At 35.0% G+C, this 18,434-nt stretch overlaps 1 protein-coding gene across 3 annotated transcripts; it reads right to left on the reverse strand.

The window, feature by feature from the left end:
- Positions 1-3,865: 3,865 nt before the first annotated feature.
- Positions 3,866-17,245, reverse strand: LOC106136602 (cholinesterase 2). Of its 3 annotated transcripts, none has more exons than XM_060949683.1 (4): positions 16,475-17,245; positions 10,260-10,464; positions 5,874-7,147; positions 3,866-5,500 (listed from the first exon to the last, which is right to left on the reverse strand). In XM_060949683.1, exons 2-4 carry the CDS (start codon positions 10,428-10,430, stop codon positions 5,314-5,316), a joined length of 1,632 nt encoding a protein of 543 aa, XP_060805666.1. In that variant the 5' UTR covers positions 10,431-10,464; positions 16,475-17,245; the 3' UTR covers positions 3,866-5,313. The 3 variants fall into 3 exon arrangements, with proteins under 3 accessions (XP_060805666.1, XP_013192658.1, XP_060805667.1); XM_013337204.2 differs by lacking the exon at positions 16,475-17,245 and adding an exon at positions 11,110-13,023; XM_060949684.1 differs by lacking the exon at positions 16,475-17,245 and adding an exon at positions 10,834-11,083.
- Between the last annotated feature and the right edge of the window lie 1,189 nt (positions 17,246-18,434).

Below are 18,434 nucleotides of genomic sequence, written 5' to 3' on the forward strand. Positions count from 1 at the left end.
TAAAGTGATGATAGCGTACTTGGTTTTTCAATATTATACAAATAATCACGAAACAAATGTACATCACAAGTAGGAACATATTTATTTTGGTCATGTTGACGTGCAGACAAACTTACACAAAGGTTTGACTGCGATCCTCTTGCCAAATAATATATTTATTTATTCTTAGATTAATTGTTAAGGGACGTCCTGGCAAAGGGTCAGGTCAAGAGTATCTGAAACCGCCGAGCTTTAATGAAGAGAGTTATGAATGTCAATATTTGGGAATATGAGTATCAGCGTATTGCTCTATAGCAATATTTTATTTTTATTTTATTTGTTATACACATAACAGAATACAACTAAGTACATATAATAAGATAAAAAAGAAATAATAGAAACAGATCTGGGTCGTATTCCACAGGATGTGCTTATGCAAAAAACAAACGGGGAAAGAGTTCCATGCGGTAAAATACATTATATTACATTTCAATTAAATCAAATCTTACAAGCCTTGCCACAATTAGCACAGCAAAAAAAGAAAAAGAAACAAAAACAAACAAAACAAACAGACACAATTGGAAAAATTTCAATTAGAAGGAATTTGAGGATTTAACTTAAGGTGGCAGTTTGTGATAAAGTATATTCCTAAGTATTCTGGAATATGCAGCTAAATTTGAGTTAAAAATGTCAAACTCTTCGAATTTTTTTGTTATCTCATTACACTGACGAGCCATCCTAACAATAGGGTTAAAAAAGGATGTGTTATTTCTGTAAACCTGTAAAGCAAAAACTCCTATCTGTGCTGACCTGCGCGCACTATACCTAATATTTAAGGTAACCTGGGAGAGCAAATCGGGAGCATCCACTATAGAGTGAATTATTTTATAGAGAAAGACCAAGTCAAAGTAACTTCTGCGCGCTTCAAGCCTTTGCACGTTAAACTTTAATAGGCGCGCCTCATAATCAAGTCCGAGACGGTTCAATTGCAGACGGTAGCACAAAAGTCTCAAGCATTTTCTCTGCACTCTCTCTATAGCGTCCACATGAACATCGTAATGCGGTGACCATATTGGACTTCCATATTCCAAGACGCTTCTGACCAGAGTGTAAAATAAATAAAGTAGAGAGCGAGGGTGCCTAAAACCCTTAGTGGACCGGAAGATAAACCCCAGAAGTTGGTTAGCTTTCTTTGTTATAGACTGGTAGTGGTCACGGAAAGTCAGTCTCTCATCGAACAGAATGCCAAGATCCTTAATAACGTTAGTTCTTTTAAGGTATTGACCATTAATGCTATATTCATTAATGATCCTATGCTGCCTATTTGTAAACGTTATGACGAAGCATTTGGAAATGTTGAGACACATAAAATTTTTCTTACACCAGTTTGAAACAGTATTCAAGTCTTTCTGTAAGAGGAGACAGTCATTTACAGAATTAATGGTTTTAAATATTTTCAAATCATCGGCATATAAAAGACATTCACAAGATAATTTCTCTATAAGACCATTAATGAATACAATAAACAACAACGGACCCAAATGAGAACCTTGAGGCACTCCAGATGGCACGTCTATAGGAGCTGAGGTAAACCCTTTAAGAGTTATAAGTTGGCTTCTATTACTGAGATAAGAGACCAACCAACGAAGAAGACAACCGTGGACACCGTAGGAAGCGAGTTTATTTTTGAGCAAACAATGATTAACCTTGTCGAAAGCCTTTGAGAAGTCTGTGTAAATAGAGTCAACCTGTCCTCCTGTGGCGAAACTCTTACAAAGATAATTTTTATACACCAAAAGATTTGTTACTGTAGATCTACCCTTCACAAAACCATGTTGGTTTACAGAAATTAAGAGTTTGAAGTGGTTGTATAAGTGGCTGTAGACCAGACTCTCAAAAAGCTTAGCAAAACAGCTCAAAATACTTATTGGCCTATAATTTTCACAGCGGGATTTATCACCGCTTTTAAAGATGGGAATAATATGGGCAGTTTTCCATCGTTTTGGAAAAATTCCGCATGAAAGTGATTTATTAAATAGAATACGTAATGGATTGCAGAGCTCTTTTTTGCATTGCTTAATTAAATATGGGGGTACTTGGTCAGGTCCTGAACCCTTACTATCGTTAAGACTCTCAATTGCCCTCAACACGTCATCCTCGGAAACACCGACATGACACAAGATGCTACCAGCACAATCGCTATTTAGACCGTGATCATTAGGAATTGGTACACCGCTTTGATAATCTGACACAAAAACCGAACCAAAATAGTTCGAGAACAATTCACATATGCCTTGACCATTTGATGACGATGAATTACCGAAATGCATGGTGTGAGGCATTGAGACGTTGCCCTTTCTATTGTTTATATATTTCCAAAATGGCTTTATATTACAAGGCATTGAATTCTCGATTGAAGAAATATATTTCCTGTAACATTGGCCTACCATATTCTTAGATCTTGCACGTAGAAGTGAAAATGTGTCATAATCTCGAGGATTATTATATTTTTTGTAAAGCTTGTGGTATTTGTGTTTTTCCTCAATACATTTTATTAAGGGTTTACTAAACCAAGCAGGATATTTATGAGATTTTACAGAAGTAAGTAATATATTCGTTGAGTTATGACCTTTTTATACTGCTGCAACTCACACCCTTATTAATTTGTTATTTTATGTACATTGTAAATTGTGTGAGTAGCAAATCAAATAAACAAATCATCTATCTTTATCAGAAATATTCGCTTTGAGGTCAAATCACAGATTTGCAGGTAAATTCTGTATTTTTTGGGTCAAACTCAACTATTTAATTTATAGATTTCATGCTTTTGTGTGGCTCCTGACACCAATAAAAAAAGAATAGGACCACTCCATCTCGTTCCCATGGATGTCGTAAAAGGCGACTAAGGGATAGGCTTATAAACTTTGGATTCTTCTTTTAGGCGATGGGCTAGCAACCCGTCACTATTTGAATCTCAATTCTATCATTAAGACAAACAATTGAACGTGGCCTATCAGTCTTTTAAAGACTGTTGGCTCTGTCTACCCCGCAAGGGATATAGACTGACAGGCCACATTCAGCTGTTAGACGTAATGGTAGAATTGAGATACAAATAGTAACACGTTGCTGGCCTATCGCCTATAAAAAGAATCTTAAGTTTATAAGTCTAACCTTGTTAGCTATAATTTCCTTAACCACAGAATTGATACGTATGTAATTATTGCAAACGTACCTAATTTAATTGCAAAGTATAATGGATCTGACCCAGAAGAATAATAAGATTGGGCAAATGCAATTTAAAAAAAAATCATCATTACCTATACCTACTATAAATGTGTGATATCCGGACATGCAGTTATCTATACTAATATTTTAAAGCTGAAGAGTTTGTTTGTTTGAACGCGCGTAATCTCATGAACTACTAGTTCAAATTGAAAAATTCTTTTTTGTTGTATAGACCATTTATCGAGGAAGGCTTTAGGCTATTTATCATCACGCTGCAACTATTAGGAGCGAATTAATAATGGAAAATGTGAAAAAAACGGGGAAACTATTTATCCTTGAGGGCTTAAATAATGCCCAAAATAACTATTCCACGAAGTAATTGAAGATACAATTGCATTAATATTATTGAGGCATTAAATATGTGCCCTGCGGCTTGGCCCCAGAGGTGAAATGAAACGTGGTCTACGTTCAGCTGTTTGCCTTAATAATTATATTATATAGATTAAGATTGGGATTCAAATAGTAACTGCAACTTTGCCTTCCTGAAGATTCCATTTTTGTTTTTGTAAATAAAATTAATTAGACTAACATAATAACTAACCACACATGAGTTAATATTCTCAAGATACGTTTGTGAAAAATTAAAATATTTTTGGTTAGAATTTGTTTATTTTATATTTACATCGTAAGATTATTACAACATAATTTAATTAACTAGAATCGTATCACTTAATGTAAACTGTAATCTGTTTACAGTAACAGCTTCTGCCTGCAGGAGCGCTTACGCACTCGTAATGTAGACGCGGTACATTATAATTAGAGATCGGATGCATATTTACCTAAACTAATATTTTGGCTAAGAAAGTAAAGTTCTTGCCTTCGGGATACGAATTATTTTGAATCCCGGAAATTTTATTAAACATAAGTGATGGATGATCATATTTATTAAAAATTTACCTACCTACCGGGATTCCAGAATTATACCGCGTGATTATTTTGTCAGTTCAAAAACTTTCTGAGGTTATTCAGACTGATCAACTGAACGACCATCAAACTGAACAACTTTTACATAATTAGAACATTAAGTGTATCAATGCCGAATCCCGGAATTTTTGAGGTACAGAAGTACGTTTCATACTAACCCAACACCCCAACTTTAGGTTAATATGCATCCGAATATCCGATCTCTGATTATAATACATTTTTCTCGCAAGGTTTATGAAAAGTGAACATGTGTGCGTAGACTTGAATTTACGCTGATAATAATAAATTATTATGTATTAACGTTAAACCCGTAAGAATAATATACATACAGGGTGACATTTAAAACAACTGCATCCTTTTAAACATAGACTATACCCATGGTTCTGAGCCGTTTGAGCCTATTTTTATTTAAATTAAGCGTCATCATTTTCACATTTAACGCCCTCAAAAACGTAGTTTTCACACGATTTATTAAAGACCAATACAACAAAAAGAAATTAAAACTAAACATGTAAATAAATGTCTGAAAAATAAATTATTTTTCTAGTATCAAGATCAAGTAAAGTACAGAGTTGTCGAGATCGCTCAGCTGAATGCATTGTGTCGTTGACCTCTGAATCTTACGCGTCGCTTTTCCGCCGGCCGGAGTCACATGACGTACTTAGGATCGTGGATTTTGATACTTTTATTTTTTTTCGTACTTTCTTAAATATGAACCGATATTTTTCTTTTAACGTTTTTAAATATCCTTTCGATGAGTATACTTAACAGTTAAATTGATGCTGTTGAATTAAAAGTCACCCTGTATAGCTCTCCAGAGCGGTGTGAATGCAACCCCCCGGTTGGAGTAAAAGCCAGTATAATTATGGCATTGTGCCGTGTGGTTCTCGGCACCAATAAAAAATTAATAGGACCACTACATCTCGTTTCCATGGATGTCGTAAAAGCCGACTAAGAGATTGACACATAAACTTGTAATTCTTCTTTTAGGCGATGGCCTAGCAACCTGTCACTATTTAAATCTCAATTCTATCATTAAGTCAAACAGCGGCACGTGGCCTTTTAGTCTTTTCAAGACAGTTGGCTCCGTCTACCCCGCAAGCTATATAGACGTGACTGTACGTATTAATATCTAAATCCGTATCGTTTTCTCCTATATTTCTTGTACGTGTCGTTCCAGAACGCCACGGGCGCCGGTTCCCACAGGGGCGCGGTGGACAGCTGGCGGTCTATGACCAGAGCTGTGGGGTTCGGTTCCCGGCCGGGCTGCCAGCGGAACGGCAGCAGCTGCGATGTTGAGGGGGTGGGGTCGCTGGAACAGGTGTTAAGTTCAAAAATTAAAATGTTGGTTAATTAATGATCGTTGAGTTGAGATCTGGTTCAATTCATTGTATGTGCTGTGTGATTCCCGGCACCAATACAAACAATAATAGGAGCACTCCAACTCTTTCCCATGGATTTCGTAAAAGGCGACTAAGGGATAGGTTTACAAACTTGGTATTCTTTTTTTAGGCGATGAGCTAGCAACCTGTCTCTATTTGAATCTCAATTCTATCATAAAGCCAAATAGCTGAACGTGGCCGATCAGTCTTTTCAAGACTGCTGGCTCTGTCTACCATACAGGGGATATAGACGTGACCATATATATGTATATCATTTATAAATTTAGAACGTGAATTATTTACCTGTATTTGGCAAAATTTGTCCACATGGTCACCATTCTCCTGATCATCCTGTGTTCCAGATAGCGATGTGGCAGGGGGAATCCCCTCGGGCGGAATATGTAGAACAGCTCATCAGCATGGGACGCCCCTCCTTTCCCCACAAACATCGATATGTACTTTGGCATGTTCATGTATCCGTTGTATTTGAACAAGTAATAATATATCTTCTCCTTGCTCGTCTTTGAATACAACTGCGACTCCACAACGGAGGGATACTTGAAGTGCACGTCTGAATACAAATCAACCATGTTCATTATCTGGTCATCTGCATCAGACGAAAAATAATGCCTCATGATCGCTTCAGCCGTCGCATTTCTTTCCATTTCATTCGGAAACACTAAATCAGTTTGGAGCGGCGATAGAACATTAAATTCTTTCAAACTGGTCCCGTAGTCTTTGCCGACGAAAAAGATTCCTTCATTGTCATTGTATCCGATTATCATTGGCACTTTAGTATAATTTCCAGATTTGATAATTCTACCTGGATGTTTCGTTATGACAGCTTCAGTTCCAGGGATATCTTTTTCAACACACGGCACGTATAACATGTCAGCCGTAATCCAGTTTCTGTTTTCAGAATATTTGATGGCTGATATTATTTCACTGGCAGTCTTATTGGCAAGAATACTGTATATTTCGTATGGGTCTTTGGTATTATATCCGAATTGTTTGACTAGTTTACTGGCTACGTCCAGCGGATCATGCTGCAGACCCCAAGGAGCAAATGAGGATCCACTTTGCAATATGGCTTTATGGAACAACCCTCTCGCGGCTGGAGACAAAATTAGAAAAGAAGTTGAAACAGCCCCAGCACTTTCTCCAAACAAAGTGACGCTATCAGGATTTCCACCAAACGCTCTAATATTTTGTTTAATCCATTTCAAAGCGAAGACTTGGTCTTTCAAACCAGCATTGCCCGGTGCTTCTTTTATACCCAGACAAAGGAAACCTTCAACGCTGAGTCTGTAATTGATGCCGACAAAAACAACTCCGCGTTGCACAAGAAAATCGCCACCGTAGTAGAAATTGGAGCCGCTGCCTTCGAAGAAACATCCACCATGGATGAATACCATAACAGGCAGCAGTTTTTCGGGGTTTGCGTCCACTGGAGTGTAGACGTTAAGTTTGAGACAGTCGGTGTCGCCGATCACGACCGAGTGGTAGATCTGTGGACACCACGTGTTCTCGTTCGAGGCTTCGAAGATGCCTTCCCATGGTGGGGGAGGCAGGGGAGCCTGAAATGAAGGTTCATTGAAAAATTATATATTTATTGATATTAAGATACAATTTCAATGTTAGTTAGTAATCGTTGAGTTGAGATCTATTTAAAAGTTACCGTTACCGTTATTAAATTAGTGCCGTGTGGTTCCCGGCACCAATGAAAAAAGAATAGGACCACTCCATCTCTCTCTCATGGATGTAGTAAAAGACGACTAAGGAATAGGCTTACAAACTTGGGATTCTTTTTTTAGCAACCTGTCACTTTTTGAATCTCAATTCTATCATTTTAAGCCAAATAGCTGAACGTGGCCATTCAGTCTTTTCAAGAATGTTGGCTCTGTCTACCCCGCAAGGGATATAGACGTGACATATGTATGTATGTATTGATATTAGGCAACAGAATAAATGATTAGTTTTTACAAAAGGAAAACAGGTATTTTTAATATGACGCGTTTAAACTTTGACTCCACACGCGCTATACTTTGAATCGATGACGCTAGTCATGCTCTTATAAATACAATTATTATTTAAATGCGTGAATATTAATCATGATAGGTACCTGTTTATTTTGCGTATTCATTATTTATAGATTTTATTTCTTAAAAACCATCATATTATTATTAAAAAATTATTAACAGACTGGTCTGTTATTTAATGAGTTCTAACATTTCATTTAAAGATTATTTTGTTGATGGCCTGCCCGAGCCTTTTTGCTGCATCGTTGGTATTGTTTTTATCTTTTCGACTGTAAGAAAGGATGAATTTTTATTCTTCTTTGCTTAAACTACAATACGAAATTTAAGTTTATTCATTGATTTTATTTAATTATTCTTTATTGTAACACTAGCGACCCGCCCCGGCTTCGCACGGGTGCAAAATTCAAAATTATACATAAAAACCTTCCTCTTGAATCACTCTACCTATTACAAAAAACCGCATCAAAATCCGTTGCGTAATTTTAAAGATTTAAGACTAAAATAGCGACTTTGTTTTATACTATGTAGTGATTCACAATTTGTAAAGTACATAGGCTACTAGCATTATCTAATGATTTTTACTGAATAATCTGAACGTGGTGCTTTTAGAAATTGGTCTACCTCGTAACATTTTTCTATATTTACCCGGAAAGGCCTTGAAATTTTGAACGATATAAAAAAAGAGTTTTCTTATAACGCGTGTAGTAATTTGTATGAAGTGTTTGTGGGTCAGTGCCGTTACTTTTGTGTCAAGAGGCCGCAATGACATTGGCATTGCTGACCACGCAATGACGTCGTATCATATGGTCAGGTAGCACGATGTTATGATTAGGTAACATGCTTGCGATATTTTATGAAATTTCTTATCTAAATGTTTGAAATCATCATAGTCCTGGGGTTTCTTTTTGTAAATGTTGTGTCAGGAAGCGTTCATGATAATTGTCTTGAAATAGAAATACCTATGTCATCTCTTTAATTTAGCCAAAAAAGAGTGCTAAAATGATTTGGATAAATGAGAGTAGGTTGTCCGAGAGAGTATAAAATGCAAGTGAAAATATTGTAGTCTTTGCTTACTTCTTAAGGAAATAGGTGTTATTTTAGGTACAAATAATGTCTATGGAGAGGTTTTATAATACTGCACATCAACTCATGCAAATGTAGCACGGTCTGTCCCGAATTGCAGTCCAATCCGTTCATTAGTTTTACCAATAACCAATGCAAAGGAGTTCAGTAAACTGTACATTTTGTACAATGAAATATTTTGATTAGTACTTGTTTTAACAATACTCTCTTTGGAGGTCACTTTCCCGAGCCTTTATTTAAATGAACTTTGTTTAGTCAAGTTTCACAAGTCGTATCGAAATTATTATACAGTTTCTCTGAAACTTAGCTGTATTATATAAATGCCGTGTGGTTCCCGGTACCAATACAAAAAAGAATAGGACCACTCCATCTCTTTCCTATGGATGTCGTAAAAGGCGACTAAGGGATAGGCTTACAAACTTGGGATTATTTTTTTAGGTGATGGTCTTGCAACCTGTCACTATTTGAATGTCAATTCTATCTTAAAGCAATATAGCTGAACGTGGCCTATCAGTCTTTTCAAGACTGTTGGCTCTATCTACCCCGCAAGGGATATAGGCGCAATTATATGTATATATGTTGTTTTAACAATACTAAATTCTCTTTGGAGGTCACTTGCCCGAGCCTTTGTTTAAATGAACTTTGTTCAGTCAAGTTTCACAAGTCATATTGAAATTATTATACAGTTACTCTGAAACTTAGCTGTATTATTTGAACTTATAGTATTGTTAGGAGGCTAGATAAATTCGTTTGAAATATCAACCATTGGTAATTTCAAAGTATCAAACATTAAAACTAACATTTTAAAACATATATAGGTACATAAAATTACGCTCCTTTCTCGGAGGGATAGGCAGGATGTATACGTGATTTCATGTATGCATGTAATAGTAGTTCAATTTTAGATAGATACACTTGAGAATAAGGTTAAGGTGTCAGTGATTTTGATTAGAATATTTGCAAGACAGACGCCGTGACAGGTGAAACTGAATGACAGAAACGTTGTACGTTCCTTCATAATAATTGCTGCGTCAGAGTGATTAATATATGCGAGACCTTGAACTTGGCGTGTTGGGACATTATTATATTTATTTGTCTGTGAATGTTAAATTGCGTTTGATAGCCGTTTTAAATCATTTCATGGAGAGAATAGAAAAGAATATAATCGTGATGATTGCCGTCTTCATGAACGAGAGAAAAAACTAATTAAGATTTATTGTAATTGTCTTTGGCTGATTTTATCGAAGGAGGCTTAATTATTGTATCTTTAATTTATATCAAGGTAATTTTCTCTTAAATTTCAAGAGAAATACCTATATGAGAAAAAAAATCGATTTTTTATATGGAGTTTATAAAAATACTTAGGAAAATTTAAAAAGATGCAGAAACTGGTGTTCCCCAGGGATGTCTATTAGGTCCTTCTTTATTTATAACTAAGTTGACTCTGTTTACACCGTAAGGCATAAAAACTGTTTGTCAACTTAGATCACATCTAAAGACTTTAAGAATAAAATATTAATGTCTGTATTTCAACCTGCATCACACCCAAAAACACTTCACGTCTCACCTGGAACCGATTCCGTTGGTCGACCTTCCCGTAAGGTATACCGAAGTACTGGTAGAAGCGGCCATCTTCGCTGACGCTGCCGCGGACCAGGCCTCCTCCGACCCTCACCACTGGAGACGGTTGCTGGACTACATTGGCTGCGATCAGAGATAACAAAGCCACCCACTTCATGGCCTGTTTAGATGGGTGGGATGGCTGTCATGGTCTGTAGAAGAGAATGGAGTTTTCATCATCAGCTCAGTAATTTGGTATGATGACTATTAGACGGCTTTACAAAGGAAGAATTTAAAAAAAAACATATAAAACCACATTACTTATTAGTTACAAATTTTATAAATCTACATTTAAATTTATTTAATATTTAATTTCATTTTTTAATTAGGTATTACCAATAAAGGAAAAGTACTATTAAATATTTCGATTATTTTCCTAATCAGGCTTTGAGTTATCAAGAATTTATTTAATTTAGAATGTTTGTGCCTGGATTAACCAAAAAAAAATGTACATGTAAATGTACCAACAATGCCTAAGCGATCTTCAGAAAAATTGAGATGTAAAGAAAAGCTATTAGTACCAAAGAAAAAATATTCTAAAATGGAGAAGCATGATAAAGTAGTAGAAGTAAGGCTGCAGTTCAGTTGTTACCGCTTGTTCTATGCTGCTTTGCAAGCTGTAGCAAACTCAGTTAAAATAATTTATTTGTCGTCAACCAATGCTGTGAAACCAAAAGATATGACTAATATTAAGTGATGTTTCAAATGTCCCATAATAATTTATAAAAATGTTGAATTCGTAATTTTAAAGCTAAGTTCTTATAAACAAAAATGTACAAAGATCGTTAAGATAGTACCTGAGGTGCTGATAGCCCTGATCTGGGTTAAGCACTTACAATTATAACTAAGGAAAATCACACAAAATGTAACTTATGCCCTTTTAAAATAAATCAGAAAAAAAATATTCTTAACAATAACAATTCTATATGTTTACACGTCTCGATCAGAACAAGGACTGAAGATAATTTATACTCAGTCGACCGCAAACACAACATAGTAATTAACATTAATTATGTTATTGTATACTATTTATACTATGTTGTTTCCTTGTGGCGAATTAAAGAGAGACAAAATAATCGTATTGAAATCATTAGTTTTATACTCATTCACAATTTTTAAAGTAGACAATGTGCATTCGTCCATTATTTAGATTTAAGAGATCTATATTTGTTAATTGACGTCCGGTGAAAATGCTGCAGTGTAGTTTGTTCCGCTGCTTCTTCTACACATGCGCTTTGGAAGCGGTAGTAGATATAATTAGATAAAGTTATGTGACGTCAATAAGTTATACTTAGTGTTCAATTTTGTAAAGGAATCAATTCTATTCTATTATATTTTAATAATTTTCCATTAATATTTCTCCGTCTCCCATTAATTTCAAAGGATACTCTTGCTTATATTTCTACCATATTATATACTAGCTTTTGCGCGGGGCTTCGCTTACGTGGGAAATTCCAAAAAAAATATAGCCTATGTCACTCCCGAAGGTCAATTCTATATCTGTGCGTGTGTAAACAATCCAGTAGTTTTTGAGTTTATTCGCTACAAACATACAAATCGTTTGTGGCACTACCAATCTTCAAGGAAATGGATTATGAATTTGGGACTCTTTATTTAGGTAATAGGCTATCAACCTCTCACTATTTAAGTTTTAAATTGCAGTTTTTTCAAGACTGTTGACTTTGTCTACCCCGTAAAGAATAAAGACGTGATTGTATGTATGACATTTCCCTACTTTTCATAGGCGTCATGTACGAAGTAAAAATATAGATGAAGTCATGAAATGAGGTCATTGACTCTCAAGTTTGTGTCAAATCATTAGGTAAACAATTAAATGATGTTGATATAAGTAAAATTTGGGTCATTGGTGTAGGTACGTTTGGACGGCATATTATCTGTTAGGTTAAAGGTCAATCAAATTCCCAATCAGCTTTTTAGGGCTCCGTAGTTAACAAACCACCTTCATTTTATCAATCAATACATACATACACACATATGGTCACGTCTATATCCCTTGCGAGGTAGACAGAGCCAACAGTTTTGAAAGGACTGAATGGCCACGTTCAGCTACTTTAGCTTAATGATAGAATTGAGATTCAAATAGTGACAGGTTGCTAGCCCATCGCCTAAAAAAAGAATCCCAAGTTTGTAAGCCTATCCCTTAGTCGCCTTTGGAGTGGAGATGGAGTGGTCCTATTCTTTTTTTGTATTGGTGCCGGGAACCACACGGCATTAATTCGAACTATTTTCATATTTCTGTCCTTTCGTCTCAAGCAGCTGTCACATATACTATGTTTTTTTTTCAGTTCCAGAACATCACGGGAGTGAAAACATAGAAACAAACAAGGAAGCAGTTTTCAGTCAGGTCAATGGTTTGTTTAAGTTGTCAACTTATGTCAAGGTGAACGGGAACTTATTTACTGCTATATTATATCACTTTCTCTTTGTTAAAATGAGCGATAATTGTTCGCCTTGGTCTGTTGTTTCCTACATATAAGTTAAACAACTATTAATACACTCCTTTTATCACGCTCCTTTCTCGGAGGGGTAGGCAGGGTCACGTGACGGAGTGGAGTATACTTGCCATGATCCCGTCATATTTATTTATTTATTTAAAACTTTATTGCACTAAACAAAAATGTACAAAAGGCGGACTTAATGCCGTTTGGCATTCTCTACCAGTCAACCAGCTGACCGAACAGAAAAACTTTAAGTTGGTGGCGCGATAAAGTGCACATGCATACTGAAAAATACATACATTACGAAAAAAATGCATAAATACCTACAAGATACATAAAATACATTATAAATACATATATACATACATAAAATATCAAATTAGGATGACCCATTATTATGCCTTTTTTTCATCTACATTCATCAATTCTTCATACAAGTTTGTCAGTTTAACTATTAGTATTGATCTGATAGCCATTCGGTTAATTAAATGAAAATTTCTGATTTTCCTCAAACTCTATTGGTCGATTATTAAATCCGCCATTTTTTTTTCGACACTTTCATAGGCCTTTTTAAATCGGACAGGGTTCGATACATATTGTGTGTACGCAAATATATATTTCATTGTTTATATATATTGTTTAATGTAATAAGATTTCGGAAATTGCCCCCCAAAATATAGTATATCTACTCTAAATCTTCTTGTTTTACAGTGCCTACGTAATTAATTTTGTAGTGTGGAATATTCCAGCCGAATTACATTAAACATTGGTGATTGACACATTTATAATTTGTCCGCCTTTACCTAATTAAATTGTGCTACCAAAGGTGTAACTAGACTGTTTAGTATAATTTACAATTAATATTGAATAAATCTATTTTACTTCGTTACAATGGTTGCATCTGGCGACTTACAAAAAAAATAAAAAGAAAATTTTTGGGTTCTCTTGCAATTGTATTAAGTTATAAAATAAGACCATTTTTGATGTCTTTAGTACAAATATTATCCGTAATTTAAGTTCATGTTTTTAAGTTCAAAGTGCAGTTTCAATTCATCAAGAGTTAATTTAACTATTTTTCAACAAGTGCTTGAACACGACATGTATGCAAACACAATTACACTACAAATAATTTCAATACATCAACCTATTTATGTTTATTATATCTCAAAACATTAAAATACATATATATTACGTAAATATATCTTTAAAAGGGGTAGGTTTAGAAACTTGGGATTCTTCTTTTAGGCGATGGGCTAGCAACTTGTCACTATTTGAATCTCAATTCTATCATTGAGTTTAACAGCAGAACGTGGCCAATAGGTCTTTTCGAGTTTGTTGGCTTTGTCTACCCCGCAAGGGATATCGACGTGATTATATGTATGTATTAGACTATAAAAGCTGTAAGTATCAGAGCATAGATGTTGATTGTGACCATAACGTTTTCTTTTTAGTTTTCATATAAATTGACAATTTACAAGTGTGTAGAAAATTGATAGCGATGCACGACACGACGAAGACATATCTATAACGAGGTTAGAGAATAATTATTTTAACTTTTTATCGTGTTTTCTCTGTGCTATAAGAGCGCCAATGGTTGAACGGTTAAATTGTGTGACTAAAAACTCATGCGTCACATCGCGACCACAATAATAATTGTGACTCTTTTCTCAGTATAATCAAGTATTTTTTCTCCGATTTATTTATAAAGCTGAAGAGTTTATTTGTTTGAACACGCTAATCTCAGGAGCTACGGGTTTGCATTGAAAAATTATTTTTGCGTCGAATAGACCATTTATCAAGGAAGGCTTAGGCTATGTAACATCACGCTGCAACTATAAGGAACAAAGAAATAATGGAAAATGTGAAAAAAACTGGGAAGATTTTTCATCCTTGAGGGCTTCAATGATGCCCATAATAACTATTCCACGCGGACGAAGTCGCGAGCACAGCTAGTATGCTATAATTTGGTTTCTTCACAAGACGAAGTGAGTATAAGTACAAATTGTAATATTTCGCATGACGAATCAGAAGGAAGTTACCTTACCTAGTTCCTACAAATTGTTTAGTACGAATTGTGTAAAATGCAGATCCTGGACATTGCGTTTTTGCACTACTTCCCGCGTCCGTTCGACTCCGGTGTGAACGCATCTACTTCCCAACTTAATAACCTTTTTTGTTGTTACCTTTTCTCACTCTTTACGAGGGTGTCGGCACAGTATGAAAGTTTTTGACGTGACAACGTCTTATAATTCGATTGAGCCGGCTGCACGCACGAAAAAATATGACTCATGCGGCGTTACCTCGCTCTGAGGCGTTCCGTGTAAGGCTTGAAGTGCAAGCGAGAGCGCGGAACGAGCGACAAAGAAGCACAATCAGCCTTCGTGTTCTCTCCTTCTCTTATACATACAAATCTATTAAACAAATGGAATTAAAATTTTCTTTTCAAAAATGCTACCATTCCATCAGTATTTTCTGAAGACGTTGTCACGTTCAACTATCGTCAGTAAACCGACTTAACAGACAACCGATTTTTTTCAATTACATCTGCCACTTGCCATTTTACCGGTCACTCTCGGTCTACTCATACTATAGTTTACGCCGTCCATCTATCTCTTCTTCGGTCTTCCCCTATTTCTTAAACTTTCCACTGCCTTACTTTATAATATTGGCACATAAACAAAAACAGAACGCGGCCCTCGTTACATTGCGCGACGGCGTAATTATCGCGCGAAAAACTATCGCTTTTTCGCTTTTTATTATGACGTGAAACGAGACAGCGACAGTTTTAAAACTACGTCGCGTGTGTCATGCTACAGGGGCTGGACTGAAATGAGAAAATCTAAAATAAAAAAAACTAAAATTGTGACTTTACAATGAAAAAGGGATCGTGGCAGTTGGAACTATGTGTAATGTCTGCCTACCCTTCCGGGGAAGAGGCGTGTTTTTATGTATGTATGTAAATGTTCAATAAGATAGGACTTAAACAAATAAAAAGTAAATAAAATTTAAATAAATAATATTAAAACCTTTGACATTAATGATTGCAATGAGTTTTCACTGTCGGTTGCACGACTACCACTAACACGCCAAGCGTTTTGTTTCTTAAGTCGCTTCCTACGACATTTTCAGAAGGTATTGAGGACTTTTATTCTAATCTGCTGCAAACTACACAGCTATGTGCATACATATGCATGCCTTAAATATAGGAAAAACGTCAGTAAATATTGTTATGTTATTTTAGCAACATACAGACACAAAGGTTAGATTTTTATCAAGTCTTGATTTAATTTTAGTCTATATAATTCATGACAAGCAATTTTTTTGTTGGTCACGAGTTATTTCGCTGTTACACACTTTTTTGCTATTATGATAATTTATTTTTAAATGATTACATTTTAGTGTCAAATACTACGTTTTCTTTATGACTTTTTTGTCGCGTCTTGTTTATCTTATTTATTTATTTGATTATTTAAACTTAATTGTACAAACAACGTTGATACAAAAGCGTTGGTAGAACAGCTAACGTATATAATAAACTATAGGTACACCAATGACATGTATATATTAATAATACAAAAATATCTAAATCAGCTATTTCCACAAGTTGTTCATTTATTTTCATCTTAGCGCGGTTATTTTTGTGTGGTTTTCAGTTTTTTTGAGCAATGTAAAGAAAAGGTTCTTAATAAAATAATTTACTCACATTATTAAATACATTAGTCTTTCTTAAACTTTATAACCACTGTCACTTTGTATATCCAGCATAGGTATATGTTGTCACGCACAACGGATATCACGTTACAGGATAGTTACCTAAATGTATATGTGAACACCATAATAATAAATGAAAACTGTTTATTTGTAAACAAGTCTCACTTCACTCGACTAGAAACGGCATTCCAATCCCACACTTTTGTTACTTAAAATGTTATATGTCCACATTCATGCTATGAAAAATAACAAAAACATTCCAAATTTTAAACATTTAAAAAGTTTATCACTTTTTCTTTTTTCTAACAAAACTAATCGAAGATATTCCTAATTCAATCGGCGAATGAAAAGTCCATTGTTTATTTTTAAACGTCAAATTTGAAATTCGAATCGGCGCGTTCTATAATAAAATTAAACAAATAAAACTAACTAGCGCGCGCAGAGCAACATTACCAACTGGAGTCTTTGATTCACATACTGCGTTTCGAAATAACGCAAGGTCTGTATTCTTGACCGATGTGCTAACGTAATAACCCAACGAATTCCGATGCACATCTTGCCTTCACTGATATCGTAGAAACACGCTTATAATTCATTTCATTCGGGTTATACAAAGGCGTGCTGAGTCGGTGGATTTTATTTGCAAAAATCTGGAATGTTGGACCTTGGGGCTCGCCTTGACACAAGTTTTAGTTTGATAATATCCTTTGTGATTTATTGTGTAATTCGTTTTGATTTATGAAGATTGTGTGTGATTGTGTGAAGGAATTAAGGGTTATGTTAAGTAAAAGCACGCTTTAATATAAGCGCATTAAAGACTTTATTTAAACCTCTAGATTTCAATCAAACTATTAGGTGTTTATATTGTTTTTTTATTTTATTTTATTTTATTAAAGAAACCAACAGCGTATACATTAAATATTAATACAATATTAATCTTATGCTATTATAAGGCCAATGACAGGTTTCTCTTACTATTACTGTAATAAAGTCAAAAGTTACTGATGAATAAAGTACTAATCGCTTAATCAAGACGCAAGTATGTTTTAATTTAAGTCTCTAATTTTAGGTGTGAATAAAAAAGTTAAATTTAACCGAATTAGAATGGCAATCTGTGGAATGAGTGGTTTGAAGTGCTTAGATTAATAAATACTCATAAAAATTTAATGGAGTGGAATCGAGTAAATAATCCATATATACTAATATTATAAAGAGATATTAAAAAATAAAAATACAGTTATACATATATGTATGCTATATGTTATACATATATGTACACACACATAATTTTAACATATTTATAATGATACTGTCACTTAATTGCCTCCAATATTTGTTTTTTAAATTGTGGCGACATCACTACTGTCACACAACATGACGTGCTCAGCCAATAGCAGCGATTAGTCTAAATCGCGATTACAAAGATTTCACGGATTCGAGCTTAATACAACCTCCGACTCAACGTCGTCTGTCGCGCGGTTCCCCAGGCATAACACCTAGCCTGGTGGAAGATCTTCCCTTTGGTGGCGGTCAAGCCGAATCATCACTCCCGCAAAAATGTATGCATAAAATTTGAAAAAAAAAAACGTGCATCAGTACGTTTTTTTTTAGAAACGTTTTATACGCTATGCTTTTCTTTTATATTTCCTGTGGGTTTCATTCCAAAATAGCATAACTTCGGAGCACCAAAGAGGTTCTATTTAGAACTTTTTGTTCTTGACGTAGAGTTTAGGATCATCTTTCATTGCAGCCTTTCATTTCATTCTGTTATTTCTGGGGTTTCAACTGGCACAATTGTTAGAATGATGATTAAATATGAAGGTTTGTATTATATGCTCGAAGCATACTGAATACGTGGCATTTTGCACGTGCGCACGCGCCTACGTCTACGATGATAGATCTCTTACATCGGCCTGAGGACTGCATGCATTATATCACGCAAAAGTTTATAC

The sequence above is a fragment of the Amyelois transitella genome, chromosome 19 (assembly GCF_032362555.1).
Source record: "Amyelois transitella isolate CPQ chromosome 19, ilAmyTran1.1, whole genome shotgun sequence".
Taxonomy (NCBI): Eukaryota; Metazoa; Arthropoda; class Insecta; order Lepidoptera; family Pyralidae; genus Amyelois; species Amyelois transitella.

Coding starts and splice junctions, on each gene's coding strand:
- LOC106136602 (XM_060949683.1), bottom strand. CDS start 10,430: ATGAAGTGGGTGGCTTTGTTATCTCTGATCGCAGCCAATGTAGTCCAG. Junction 7,148..10,259: donor ACCAACGGAATCGGTTCCAG/GTGAGACGTGAA, acceptor CCTTCATTTCAG/GCTCCCCTGCCTCCCCCACC. Junction 5,501..5,873: donor ACAAATTTTGCCAAATACAG/GTAAATAATTCA, acceptor CACCTGTTCCAG/CGACCCCACCCCCTCAACAT.